Raw genomic sequence first — 13,403 nt, 5'->3', positions numbered from 1 at the left:
AGCATTATCAAATGGCGCCAATTTTATGCAGATCTAGCCATCAGCTGAGGGTTGGCGTCTGTTATGTTAACATTCAAATAACATAAGCCGCAATGGAATGCTCGAAAATTTGCGTTAACAGGGCGTAATTATGTCATGCGGTCTGTTAAGCTTACAGCTACGCAAAGTTGGCCGCAAGTGCAGGAAGCTTCTCAGTGTTAATTAGCTTGCTAGGGCTTGCTGACCAGCTGTTCCCATCAGTTTTCGTTTCAATATCAGTGGCCTCACATTGAAAGCATGCTGCGTAGTGTTAGTATTACTGGTGTTTGTGTTGTGGGCGTCTATTTGACACATTCGCCAAACTGTGTGCACTAACTAGATAAGCGGTTGAATGTAAACAGTATTAAAGATATGTTTCTCTAATGTGTAAAATCAACACGACCTAGTCTGGTCTACTCAGTTCTTCATTGCCGCTTCGTCGTTCTAATTAGAATCCTCAACCACCAAAAAGGATTAAATTGCATGTGCTGAAAATATAAATGCCGTCGTAGCAAAGAACATAAGCAATATTTGCGAGCAAACGCGTTATGCTGACACCTGCAATTTTATTTGGAATACGAGAAACGTGATCGCGTAAACTACAAGTGGATGTGTGTGCTCGTGTATGTGTGCAGCAACTTGAAAGAATATTTAAACTATTCTCATGCTGGTAATTGCACGGTTTGTGAAATAAATAAACAATATTTTGGAATTAAGTGCATACAACTTGCCAATCATAAAGAATCGCAGCCATCTATCGGAAATTTCCGACTGCCCAAATTGAAAGCCAAAACTAATTGGCATTTGATGAATCGCTGTTAATAGGAATCGAAAATTAAGGAAACCGAAACGAATTGAAACGGAACGAAACGAATCAGCAGTGAAAATGAAGGTTAACATCGATAAGGACTTGGTGCCCATGAAAGCCCATTACTTTCTCTTCAATGCCGGTAAATAACCCACATAACATTACTTAATTACAAGTACCCTTTTAATTACTCATTCTATCTGATACCATTCTAATACTACACGCACTTTTAATACTATGACCATGTTAAAATTGAACATTTCTTGAATGTATTGATACACATTTATTTGTGTGCTATGCGTTTCGTAAATATAGGCTTGATAAGAAGCTTAGTTAATTAGCAGTTGTTCAACATTCAATTCAATCAATTTGATCCCATAGTAGTTTAAGCTGCCAGCTCATAGTGCAATGCAAACACTGTTCGACAGCAATATACGCACAACTGACAATGCCAAACAATTCAAATACAACAAATAACTCATCTATTATCTTATCATGAAAAAACTCTTTCCTATTATTTAAAAACGGAACAGAACAATGTATATTCAATTTCCATATCTACTGTTTGCAATATTCTTTTAGTCTCATTGTGTAAAATTCCAAAGGTTCTTCTCATGCAAAATAAGCGCTAATAAATGTCTTTTAAAGCATTCATAACGCATATTGCTGCAAATAACAGAGCAAGGTTGCTTTAGTTGAGTCCAAAGTTAATATGTCAATTAACTAAGCCGTCAGTCCCCACGGTGCTTAGCCCACTTCGTGACCTGAGAAGTGAGACAAAGCTGCTATCAGCAATTAAAGTAACGTTCTTACTTTTAAATTAATTAAAAAGTTACGCAGCAACAACTTGACGACCAAATACAATGTATTATACAGGTTTATACTTGGACAAAGCGAATAGATTATAATCGCAATAGCGGTATATATGACTCCGATTGTTGATTTTGGGAATTGCCACAAATATACGTTCCATAATTATACCCAATGCTTATCAAACGCAAACACCCACATTTCATATTTGGACAATTCACACTAATCGCTGGCCAGTTGGTTTTACATACCCTGTAAAATGCCCAATTGGGAATAGAACGACACAATTCCCAATACAGCAATTTTTCTATAAAATAAAATAAATTTATCTATTCTTGAAACTTAAATCATGTGTTAAGCATAATAATGATAATGATAAACAACAAAAAATATTAAAATTAATTTGGAGTTAAAACGAAAAAAATAACAAAAAAAAATTGAGGGTTTTATTGCACTTGTTGTATCATATATGTTATAACTATTATTACATTACTTAAATCATTAAAAGAAATCTTTATTTTAACAAATTTTGTATAATAAATAACAATTTTCTAATTCCTTTAGTCCTCGCTATTTTTTCATTTGTAAGTTTTGCATATCCTCCGCAATGTTTCCTTCGTAGTTTACAGGGAATTTTTGTGCTCATCACACATTTGATTGCATTTAGTTTAGCACTTCAACCTCTCAGACTCATCAACACCCACGCCCATGCAACTAATCTAAATATTTTGTTTTGCTTCTTTCCGACAATTCGAAACTGGGACAGGAACCGCACCCGTTGTACCCTTTATGCCACAGCTGGCGACGCAGCTGGGATACTCCTCGGTTGTCGTCGGCACCATGTACATGATCTTGCCTATTATTGGACTCATAGCTAAGCCACTTTTTGGCTATATAGCCGATCGGTAAGTTCTTGAATGATTCAAGTTTCTTATCGTCAACTATTAAAAATGTTTTTGTTTGTAAGATGTCTGCAAATTCTTTTAATCTAAGTAAATTGCCCTAATGATGGTAGTGGAGACGTGATCTAATGTTGTTATGTTGACAACCATATAACATGATAACCAACCCTTTCACTTGGGGAATACGCTATTAAAACAAATGTTTTTATTTTACATTTTCCAAAGTTCAACTATTGTTTAATTATCTCACATTTTCATAATAGAAGATTATATTGCTTTGAAATATATCTTGATTTCTTTTAATGAATCACTATGTTAAAGTATATTCTCTACTTAAACGTTATCAATGTTTCGATATCTCTCTGAAATTCGAATCTGGCAGAAATTTGAACAGATTGAGATTTGATTGAGATTTATTTTTTTTTTTCTTGTTTTCTTAATAATTTTTTTTTTATCAATTTGAAAAAACAAATGATCTAATGTATTTTTAAATAAGTATTCTCAATTTTGTTGTATTAGAATTACATTAATTATAATTTTTGAGCATCTACTATAACATAAACATATAAGAAATATTAATATTATGGACATAACTATTTCTTTGATCATTACACAGTTACCATCAGCATCGCCTCCTTTTCCTGGGCGGACAGGCACTCACCGCTGTGGCCTTCTTCCTGATCATGTTTGTGCCAGCCGTGGATCAGGAGACGCAGTTCCATTGCCACGCCGGCGTCTCCTCCATACGCTACTGTTCCAACTACGCCGCTGACACGGAGCAGCAGCTGGAAACACACTTTGCCAATCGAACGTTGAGCTGCCAAATGCGCTGTCAAATGGTGCCGCCAATGTGGGACATTGTGTGCAACAATTGGCTGCAAAACAAGACGCAAAGCTGCCAGACGAACAGCAGCAAATCGTGGATTGACTTTGACACCTACATCAGCATGAATGACGTCATTGACGAGCCAATGTTGAATGGCAAGGGGAGATGCCTTAACTTTATAATACCACACGACAAGGGCGTGGTGGACGCACAAAATGTGACACTCTATTGCCCCAAGGAGAATGATATATTCCGGCCCAAGTGCCAGATGAATTGCAATGACTCGTACTTGGAGAAAATGTTGCCCGCCAGCCGGGAGCTTAACATGAGCAGTGCGATGGCCAAGCCAGAGTTTTGGTTCTTCTTTGGCATGCTCATCATCAGCTGGGCGGGCATGGCTGTTGTGGTGAGCATTGGCGATGCAATCTGCTTTGGCCTGCTGGGCGAGCGTCATCATCTGTATGGAAAGCAACGTTTGTGCGGCTCTTTGGGTTGGGGCGTCTTTGCCGTGATCGCTGGTCTGCTTGTGGATGCCATGTCGAAGGACGGTTCAGAGGTGAAGAACTACACAATTGTCTTCTGGATGACGCTTGTCATACTGGGCTTCGATATGCTCGCGTCTACCAAATTGAAGGTGAGTTCGATATCTTTCCTCGATCAGTTATTTCTGAATTGAATTATTTTCTGTTTAAACTTACAGCACACTCAGACGCACATGTCGTCCAATATTTGGAAGGATGTGGGCCAAATGTTCCTCTCGTTGCGTTGTGTCGTCTTCTTTCTTTGGTGCGTGGCCATTGGCCTGGGCACTGCGCTCATTTGGAATTTTCTGTTTATCTACTTGGAGGAGCTGGCGAAGCCCTTCGATGAGGGAAACTATATAAAGACGCTAGAGGGTCTAGTCATGGGCATCCAGTGCTTTGGTGGTGAGCTGCCGCTCTTCTTTCTGTCCGGCTGGATACTGAAGCGTATTGGACATGTGAATGCAATGAGCCTAGTTCTCTTTGGCTTTGGTGTGCGATTCATACTGTACTCAATGCTGCAGAATCCCTGGTATATACTGCCCATTGAGCTGCTCAATGGTGTCACCTTTGGCCTCTTCTACGCTACCATGGCTTCGTATGCCAGCATTGTGGCGCCTCCAGGCACGGAGGCAACTATGCAGGTATCTTTAGCATGAATTTCCTGTTGTTCGTTTCCATTCTAAAACTTTCTTTTCTTGCAGAGTCTTGTGGGCGCCATCTTTGAGGGTGTTGGCGTGTCCATTGGCAGTCAAATTGCTGGTCAGCTCTTTGATGCTGTCAGTGCTCGGACTACGTTTGAGATCTTTGGCATTGCCGCCTTCATTATCTTCATCATTCACGTCTGCGTCCAAATGTATCTGCAGCGCAATGTCCCCTATGAAAATGGTAAGGGTAGGTCCTCAACAGCCTCTGCTCCAGCTTCGGCTTCCGCTTCCGCCTCGCCGCCCACGACGGCGACTAACACTGCCAATGAAATGCATACTGATAGCCCAACTAGCCCTAAGAACCTTGATGACTTTAGAGACGTCGACTTGAGCTGATCAACGAATTTATAGCAATTTTGTCTTACATACAGAAGAGATCCCTGTACAATTATACTCGTAAAAGGACTTGAATACTTAATTCAAATCTGACGCTACAAACAACAAGAAATATATATGAATTTATGTGACTTAAGCAGAAGATTATTGCCAGAGTCTGACGTAGGTTAGAATCATCAAATGAAATGAAAGAAACGTAAGATATTATTCACACTAGAATCCTGAAACAATTGAAGATTATATAAAAAGGCTATAGTTTCTAGATTACCATCAATTCAAGCTATGCTCAAATAGTATTTAAATTAAGAGTAAAGCTCAAAGAGGTTTCGATTCCCACAGTTCCTCAGCTCTTTAATCACAAGATATTTAAGCAGGGCTTAATTCAGCGTTATTCGATTAAAGAGAATCATTAGAAAAAGGCAGCTAAATTATGAGAGATTAACATTAAACATTTATAATAAACAATTTACCAATTTAACTACATAATAGGAACCGACACATGCTCTATCTTAATACACAAAACCATTTTTTATGTTTAGTACAAATCACTTTGTATACGATCTTAAGTTTTTGCAAATCTTTTCTTGCCATTAATCTGTGAAACACAAAAATAAAATTGGAAATTTAAAAGCCATACATAATTTTTTGGTTTATACACTCTTTCGAACTCTTTCGGCATTAGCTGTAAGAATAATGTGTAAGAATAAAAATATATTGTTGAAAACTTTGTAACTAATCCATATTCCAAATACTTTTAGGCACTGTCAAATATTTTGCACCGACAGATGCAATGCACATGCTGAATGAACAGGAATATACAAGTTTTACAAGTAGTGTTAGCTAAGCTGCTTCTCCTCCTCTGTGATCCATAAACTGAAACTGAAACCGTAATCCGATTATCACCCGGAAACAACAAAACCCAACACAATACAACAGAAAGTGCTACTACGTCTTCTAATTCTTCCAATTACCGCTGCATGCTGAATTTCAATTCAATCTTAAATGTATTTATAGTGATTATACCATCTATCTAGTTGTACTTTAACTTTAACAATCGTAGTCCACACACAACACTCATTATGCATGCTTATCTCAATCACACACATTCAAGAAATGTACCAAGTTTGTCAGCTGCTTATTGTGATATCTCTCGTGTCTTATATACAAACTATATACATAGATTATTTTGTCGCTTAGAAAAACTCTCTTTGATCTTATCACAATAAGTCAAGCTGTAAACTTGTTGCCTACGCTATATAAGCATGGTATTTTTTTAATTTTATTGTAAACTCTGAGAATGTAATTTTGTCACTGTATTAGCGCTGTGAATGTTTAATTCTTTACACGACAAATATTATGTATATTATTAAATACGTCGATCAATCCACTGAAATTGGCCTCTCTTGCATGTGGCTTTATTTCAACGTAATTCTCTGTGAAAATCTCAAAAAGTATTGAAATAATTATTACAAAAATATATAGACCAATGAAACAACAACAAACCACACACAATATATATATTTGTTTAATAAATTGTTTAACGTAGTTATAGTAAGAAATCTATACAAAATGTTACGTTTATATTTAGCTCTTAGATATTAATTTCTTTGTTCCCGTTACCAAAGGAAAAATCCCAAATGCTTTTTTTTTGTCGTTTTTCGTAATTAATGAATTAAATGAAGTGCTTAGACGTAAAGCCAATCAGCTAATGGCTAATGGTTCCCGATCAGCGATTCCTCGTGCTGTTGCCTCTCAAGTTTGCGCTGATAATCGCGCTGCTTGCATGTCGCCACATTTGCCGCTCGTTTCTGTAATCAGTGATACGAGATACGATATATGTATGTACACTTAGGCTATATTGTAGTTAAGCTATTGCATGTGCTCTACTTTGTAATCATTCTTAATTACATACTATTATTTTTATATCCTATACTATTATTTTTTTTTATATACATTTATGGCTTTTTCAAAAATAATAAAGTTACGTTAATGGGTTCTACTTTGTTGCTCACCTTCAACACTTTTGTACGTTGGTAGATATTCTGCATTTCCTTCTTGATTTTCGCCAGTTTCTCTTTATAACGTCGCACATCGTTCATCTAGAATATCGTAAAGTTAAACGTATATATTTCATGGCTTATGGCTTACATTGCCCGCCCCATAAATCTATTAAGCCCCAGCGATAAGACGACATGTGATTTTCCCACCCAATTTAAATACTCCGACGGGGCTATTTATGATAACTGAACCATTTACGAGGGCTGTTAAAAATAGCCGAATATCTATAGACGACTAGACGATACCCGGTAATTATAACACAATGAAATGAATATTGATTTACAATAGTATCAAAATGGGAACTGTAAGTATGATATTGTACATCGTTAAAAAGCATCAACAAATTTTACTTTAACTATAGCTTTAACAATTTCTATTTGAAATAAATGAAATTAATAGGAGGACTAGATATTCTTCATTTATATATAATTTCTTCATAATCGGACACTACCCAATTTTAAATATAACCGTATAGCCGTGATCTGTATTTGTTTTATCAATTTACATTTTTACTTACCATTTCATTTAATTTTGCCACTTCACTGCAATCCAGTTTGTATTTCTCTTTGGACAAGTCTATGTAGATTTTGTTTTGCTTTCCGCTGCAATAGAAAATTGATAGTCACATAAGTAGTCACGTAAACAAACAGCACAACTTACATCAATTCCTTGAGCTGCCCTCGAGCCCGCGCTAACGGAGGCTCGGCAATTTGAAGTAGGCCATAGGATAACTGTAAAGCTGCCAGGCTGCATTCATTCTCACCAGCAACAGTTTGTACGATGTCATTATTGTTATTTGTGGCCTGTTCATCAGCTATTCCAACGCTGTTGACAGCGCGATCAACATCCAGTTGATTAATTACACTGCAGCGGTTCAATATTTTGTGTTTATTTATGAAACATTTATAAAGAAAATATGCTAATTACCTATTTAGGTTGCTACTTCTCAACATTTCGAAAACGAAGCAAATCAAAACAAAGAGTGAGATAAGCTATCAGCTGTTGATTAACAGTGCTGTAAATGGTTGAAAATAGAAAGTACACATCGATTGACGTATAATCGATAACAAGCCGAAAACAGCTGATAGAACAATAAGACATTTTAGTTTGTGTAGAAATAAAGCGCAAAGCAAAATTATTTATTTAGCTTTTAAAATGCGTTGTGCTGTAAGCAATTGTGGTAACAATAATCGCAATGGCAATAGAAAGAAATGGCGCTACTTTCACTTTCCCAAGGACAAAAAGCAACTGCAAAAATGGATTGAGTTCTGCGAGCGAGATATACCAAATACAGCAACAGGTAGAACATATTGTAATAATAATAATAACAATAACAAATGTCAATAAAATCAACTAATTGTCAGCCTGCATCTGCAATGAACACTTTACACCTGATGACTTTGAGCGTAATATGCAATACGAGCTGGGTAAGTTGCTAAGTGGTATTTGTAAGTAGACCAATAACTGCAGCGTATCCAATTGGATTTGTAGGCTTTACCCGTAAGAATCCAACCAAGCTAAAGCCAAACTCTTGCCCAACTGTACGTTGTCAACACCACAAAGCGTTAGCGGGGAATGTGAAACGAAAACGCGGCAGGGCTAAAAAGGATGCGGAAACCCATGGAAACGATGAGGATTGTTTCCCAACTCTAAATAAGCCAGAAGAAGAGACGGATGTCGAAGGACAGCTTGATTGTCCTGCTGATCTTGCAGAAAGCGAAGAAAATGAATTAATCGAGTTTACCATCAGCGAAATGGAAGAATATGGTCCAGCTAATGATACCTCTTCTGTTGACGGAATGGATATTGAAATAATTGATTCGCTGAGTCCACAAACCACCAGTGAGGAGCATGTGGAAATCATCGATTCAGAGAGTGACAGCTATGTGAAGCACTTGGAGTTAGAAGTGTATGTTAAATATCACATATCTATATATATAGTGTTAATTTAATGAATTCTATTTCTAAATATAAATCAACAGAAGCACGCTGAAGCGGCAGGTGTTCTTCCTGAAGGATGAGCGCAAGAAATTGATTGAAGAAATTCAAAATCTGCGTGCAAAAAGCAACCAAGAAGTGAAATCTGAGGAGAAATTAACAAATGTAACTACAATTGAAATGGTATGCTTATTTTACTTAGGTAATTACTAGAATTACTAGGCTAGAATTACTACTGCTGTCTTTAAGACTGTACTCAGATCACACCAATTTTGAATATATTCAGGCAAATATTTAGTTAGTAAATGCAAAGTCTAATTCAATATTAAAAAATTAATTTAATAATTAAAAACTTGTATAATTTTTTGAAGAATTTCCTTACGAGCATAATCTAATGCTAATATGACTCAAGTCTTAATAATTAAAAACTTGTATAATTTTTTGAAGAATTTCCTTACGAGCATAATCTAATGCTAATATGACTCAAGTCTTTGAATTATATCTTTGCCGATCGCCAGTTGATTGTATAAATTTTGTCTAGATTAATAACTGCTTTCTGCTTTTATTTATGAATGCTGCAATGAATTTAACTATTTAATCCAGAGAATTGGATTGCTAAGCAATACATTTTTTATTTAAAAAGTTAATCCATTCCCACTTATTTTTGTTCAATATGTAGACTAAATATTAAATCACCAAAAAAAACAAGTTTCAAAATTGATAAATAAATAATGAACAAGTTTAAGGACTTCATTTTAATACTTTTTAATATTAACGACCTCAGAATAAATTATAGTTTAGGGCTTAAAAAAAAGTATATAATCATAATAACACAAACATTTTTAATTTTGTAATAATTTTTATCTTTATATATTAAACAATTAATTGCTAATTTCTTCTTACGTGTATTTTAATCTTTAACTTATTGATTTTACAAATTTGTATATTTTTTTACAGTTCCCAAAGTCGACAAAGACAAAACCAACAATCAAGAAGACAGTCCTGCTCTATACGGCTAATATTGATACGATTCGAAATCTGCGCAGAACAAACAATTTGACTGATTAAATAAATAGCTAGTTAAGCAATAAGTTACAGATATAAGAAATAGTAAATATATTCTTTACAACGAAACTATTTTTGAATAAATATGGTCGTTAAAATCGCATTTAAAACGTTTTTCCATTTCGGGATAACCATGTATTGCAGAAAGTAATTTTTCCTAGGAATTGAAATGGTCGACAGATATGAAGTTCTTTGGAATTTTACCTAAATGCGTGGAATTTCCGTTGAAAAACATGCGATAATACTTTCTTCTATCGCGTCTTCGCTGATCCTAACGCGCAGGCAAAAGTTACAATCATAAACGCAGGCAAGAAATTTTCCACAAGGTCAAAGTCATTAGAAGTTCGAAATACTCCGAGGTACCTACGATTTGCTTACTACCTGCTAGCGTATAAAAGCGTGCTGCAACCAGCAATCGATCTGCATTGCAAGCACAACTCTCCGGCAACCAACACCATGGACACTCCGGACGAGGACCCTGCCATCCATCGGAAGGAGCTGCAAGAGTAACAACATCAACTCAAGTGCTGGACTTGTAGGGAGACGGGAATGGATTCGCCCAGCTTGCAGTGTCAGCAATCTAGCCAATATTAGTCAAATTGTACATTTAAGTTAAGATGTAAATAGCAATTGTAAATTTTATTTAAAGTGTAAATAGCAATTGTACATTATTTAAAGTCATAACTTCAATTGTACATAATCCCCCTGTTAGCCGTAAATAGTCATATTATTTATTGTCTCAATTGTAAATAGTCCCAAAAACTAGCCAAATTTTTAGGAATTATTTTAATTGTATTGTGTATATAATATGCTGCTGCTGCTCTGCTACTGATACTGCTACTGCTACTGACGTGATATTTTCTGCAATAAAATAAAATTGATACACAATCAAAACTTTTTGCATCTTTCAATTTTAATTCTTTAAAACTCTGCAGTTGTTAAATTTAACTTTTTCAGCTTTTGATAAAAAAATCAATTCTTATTACAAATTTATATTTCCTTTTTTTAACATATATTATATACATATGTATATGTTATGTATATAAATTTATATATTTGTTGAAATAGTAATTGTTATAAGTTTATCACTTTTCAAATACTTAGAAATATGTAAAACTATTCATATATAAAAAAGGGTATCTGTAAATCAACTAACAAAAGTCTAGACAACCCCAGAAAATATTGATAAAGCATTTCCTGGTTGCCAAGGAGTCAGAGAAAGTCCTTCCGCATGTTTATCCTAAGCAATTTTTTCGACGAGTAACTCAACATAAAATTCAAAATAAATTCAACTGCATAAATATGGAATACATATTTAAAAAGGAGCGTCGCACATTTGGGACACGTGTTCATTTCGAGGATAAGGATGAGGTGATATTCAGCGAAAACTCCAATCCAGAGTTGGTCAAGAGCTACATTCTAAAGAATCCCGTGGACCGCGTTACACAATATGCTGGCCAGACATCGCTTAGTGTGGCAAATACCGAACGTGCCACATACAAGAGCACAGGCATTACGCACAATGAGGGCGGCTGGCCAAAGGACATCAATATGCATGATCCAGAGCAGACGGTGCGCTACAAGCGTAAAATCGAAAAGGATGAGAATTACATAACGCAAGTGATGAATTTAACAAAGCCCATGGAACACTACATACATCAGAACAATGCTGTCAACATCTATGAGAATTACTTTGAGAATATGGATCCAGCACCATTGCCCGAACCATGCAAATCGCGCACTGTCAACGTCTACCGAGATCCCAATCCTGTCAAGGTTCCGGTGAAGCATCTATCCTGGTCACCGGATGGTGGCATCAAAATGGCAGTTAGCCATTGTGACATGAAGTTCCAAGGCGATAAGACGGGACAGCGTTGCAATTCGTACATATGGGAAGTGGAGAATCCCAACGAGCCGTTTCTAACACTTGAGCCAAAGGTGCCGTGCGTTTGTCTCGAATACAATCAAAAGGATCCAACGAGTCTGGTCAGTGGCATGTACAATGGTCAGGTGGCTGCCTGGGATACGCGCCATGGCAAGCATCCGGTGATGATCAGTGAACGTGAGGTCTGTCATCGAGATCCCGTCAATTCGGTGCTGTGGAACAACTCGAAAAGCGGCACCGAGTTTTTCTCAGGTGGCTCCGATGGTCAAGTGCTTTGGTGGGATACACGCAAGCTGAGTGAACCATTGGATCGATTGCTCATGGATCCCGTGAAGAGTGATGAGCAGGATCTTTCGCGTTCCTATGGCATCTCGGTGTTAGAATACGAAACAACTATTCCTACAAGATTCATGGCGGGTACAGAGATGGGAATGCTCTTCTCCTGCAATCGCAAGGGCAAAACGCCAACCGAGAAGATACAAATACGCGTAAGTTATCGCTGTATTATAGCATTTGATGAAATATTTGATGATATTCCCATAGATGATGTGCCATTTGGGACCCGTTTATGCCATCACACGCAATCCGGCATTTGTGAAGAACTTTCTCACTGTTGGCGATTGGTGTGCTCGCATTTGGTCTGAGGATTGCCGAGAGAGTTCGATTATCTGGACTAAGAGTAGTTCCTCCATGCTGACAGATGGTGCCTGGAGCTATACCAAGTAAGAGTTATAGACGTTTTAGTTATAACAAATATACAAGACTATATTTATCTGTTTGCAGGGTATCGCAGTTCTTCATCACCCGCATGGACGGAGTGCTAGACACTTGGGATCTGCTACAGCAGCAGAATGAGCCGGTACTGACAGTGAAAGTCTGCGATGAACCGCTCTATTGTGTGAGGACCAACGAGAACGGTAAGTTCGTTAGCTGTGGCAGCAAACTGGGCGCCACATTCCTGATTGAAGTGTCCGACAACATGGTCATGTCATCCAAGAATGATAAGCCGCTACTCACGGCGGTAAGTTGCAATCTTAGCTTGATCTGCGAAAAAGTTTCTCAAAATAAAAACTCATTTTCCATTTAGATGTTTGAGCGTGAAAACCGACGTGAGAAGATCTTGGAAGCCAAGTCCAGGGAAAGCAAGCTGAAAATTAAGGCAAATCATGGACAGGAACAAGCCGACATGACCATGCTGAATGGAAAAGTCAACATGGCGCCTTTTGCCAGTGCCTGTGAACAAGCAGCCACGGAATACTTTGCCGCTGTGGAACAGGAACGTTTGAGACGTCTGCCCGGAGGCAAGCGTAGGTGAACGGTTACTTTTTGTTCTTTTGCTGTTCATGATGTGCTAAATTTATTATTTTTCCATTGCAGAGGATGTGGAGGAGGTTGATGTGTCAGAGGCAGAAAGCTCAAAATTGTAGATGATCAATTGCTGTGCACTTTTTAATTGTAAAGTTCCTTGTAGTGAAATTAAACAAAACTTAAACGTTACAAAAATTGGGTTTTTTTTTTCTGTATAACGA

At 37.0% G+C, this 13,403-nt stretch overlaps 4 protein-coding genes and 1 long non-coding RNA gene across 8 annotated transcripts; 3 read left to right on the top strand and 2 right to left on the bottom strand.

Moving 5' to 3' along the window:
• Window positions 1-190: 190 nt before the first annotated feature.
• On the top strand, window positions 191-7,583 carry LOC133840668 (major facilitator superfamily domain-containing protein 6-A). Of its 2 annotated transcripts, XM_062272621.1 has the most exons (6): window positions 192-968; window positions 2,403-2,541; window positions 3,155-3,998; window positions 4,065-4,529; window positions 4,590-4,773; window positions 5,687-7,583. In XM_062272621.1, exons 1-6 carry the CDS (start codon window positions 905-907, stop codon window positions 5,770-5,772), a joined length of 1,782 nt encoding a protein of 593 aa, XP_062128605.1. In that variant the 5' UTR covers window positions 192-904; the 3' UTR covers window positions 5,773-7,583. The 2 variants fall into 2 exon arrangements, with proteins under 2 accessions (XP_062128604.1, XP_062128605.1); XM_062272620.1 differs by lacking the exon at window positions 5,687-7,583 and having other exon boundaries at window positions 191-968; window positions 4,590-5,581.
• Window positions 6,436-8,041, bottom strand: LOC133840671 (biogenesis of lysosome-related organelles complex 1 subunit 6). Its single transcript, XM_062272626.1, has 5 exons — window positions 7,914-8,041; window positions 7,647-7,850; window positions 7,504-7,588; window positions 6,941-7,027; window positions 6,436-6,736 (listed from the first exon to the last, which is right to left on the bottom strand). Exons 1-5 carry the CDS (start codon window positions 7,937-7,939, stop codon window positions 6,641-6,643), a joined length of 498 nt encoding a protein of 165 aa, XP_062128610.1. The 5' UTR covers window positions 7,940-8,041; the 3' UTR covers window positions 6,436-6,640.
• On the top strand, window positions 8,036-10,087 carry LOC133840670 (52 kDa repressor of the inhibitor of the protein kinase). Of its 2 annotated transcripts, none has more exons than XM_062272623.1 (5): window positions 8,036-8,286; window positions 8,351-8,413; window positions 8,478-8,895; window positions 8,969-9,107; window positions 9,882-10,087. In XM_062272623.1, the coding sequence occupies exons 1-5, from the start codon at window positions 8,142-8,144 to the stop codon at window positions 9,990-9,992; spliced, it is 876 nt and encodes a 291-aa protein (XP_062128607.1). In that variant the 5' UTR covers window positions 8,036-8,141; the 3' UTR covers window positions 9,993-10,087. The 2 variants fall into 2 exon arrangements, with proteins under 2 accessions (XP_062128607.1, XP_062128608.1); XM_062272624.1 differs by having other exon boundaries at window positions 8,114-8,286; window positions 8,969-9,089.
• Window positions 10,088-11,138: 1,051 nt separating this feature from the next.
• LOC133846288 (uncharacterized) lies at window positions 11,139-11,789 on the bottom strand. Its single transcript, XR_009894860.1, has 2 exons — window positions 11,647-11,789; window positions 11,139-11,566 (listed from the first exon to the last, which is right to left on the bottom strand). It is a non-coding gene; the product is annotated as an uncharacterized LOC133846288 (long non-coding RNA).
• LOC133846282 (dynein axonemal intermediate chain 2) lies at window positions 11,292-13,368 on the top strand. 2 transcript variants are annotated; one of them, XM_062281145.1, is made up of 5 exons: window positions 11,292-12,362; window positions 12,418-12,596; window positions 12,658-12,895; window positions 12,962-13,181; window positions 13,252-13,368. In XM_062281145.1, the coding sequence occupies exons 1-5, from the start codon at window positions 11,292-11,294 to the stop codon at window positions 13,299-13,301; spliced, it is 1,758 nt and encodes a 585-aa protein (XP_062137129.1). In that variant the 3' UTR covers window positions 13,302-13,368. The 2 variants fall into 2 exon arrangements, with proteins under 2 accessions (XP_062137129.1, XP_062137130.1); XM_062281146.1 differs by having other exon boundaries at window positions 12,962-13,185.
• Window positions 13,369-13,403: the final 35 nt, after the last annotated feature.

Source organism: Drosophila sulfurigaster, chromosome 3, assembly GCF_023558435.1.
Source record: "Drosophila sulfurigaster albostrigata strain 15112-1811.04 chromosome 3, ASM2355843v2, whole genome shotgun sequence".
Lineage (NCBI taxonomy): Eukaryota > Metazoa > Arthropoda > Insecta > Diptera > Drosophilidae > Drosophila > Drosophila sulfurigaster.
This window is presented reverse-complemented; position numbering and strand designations above follow the sequence as displayed.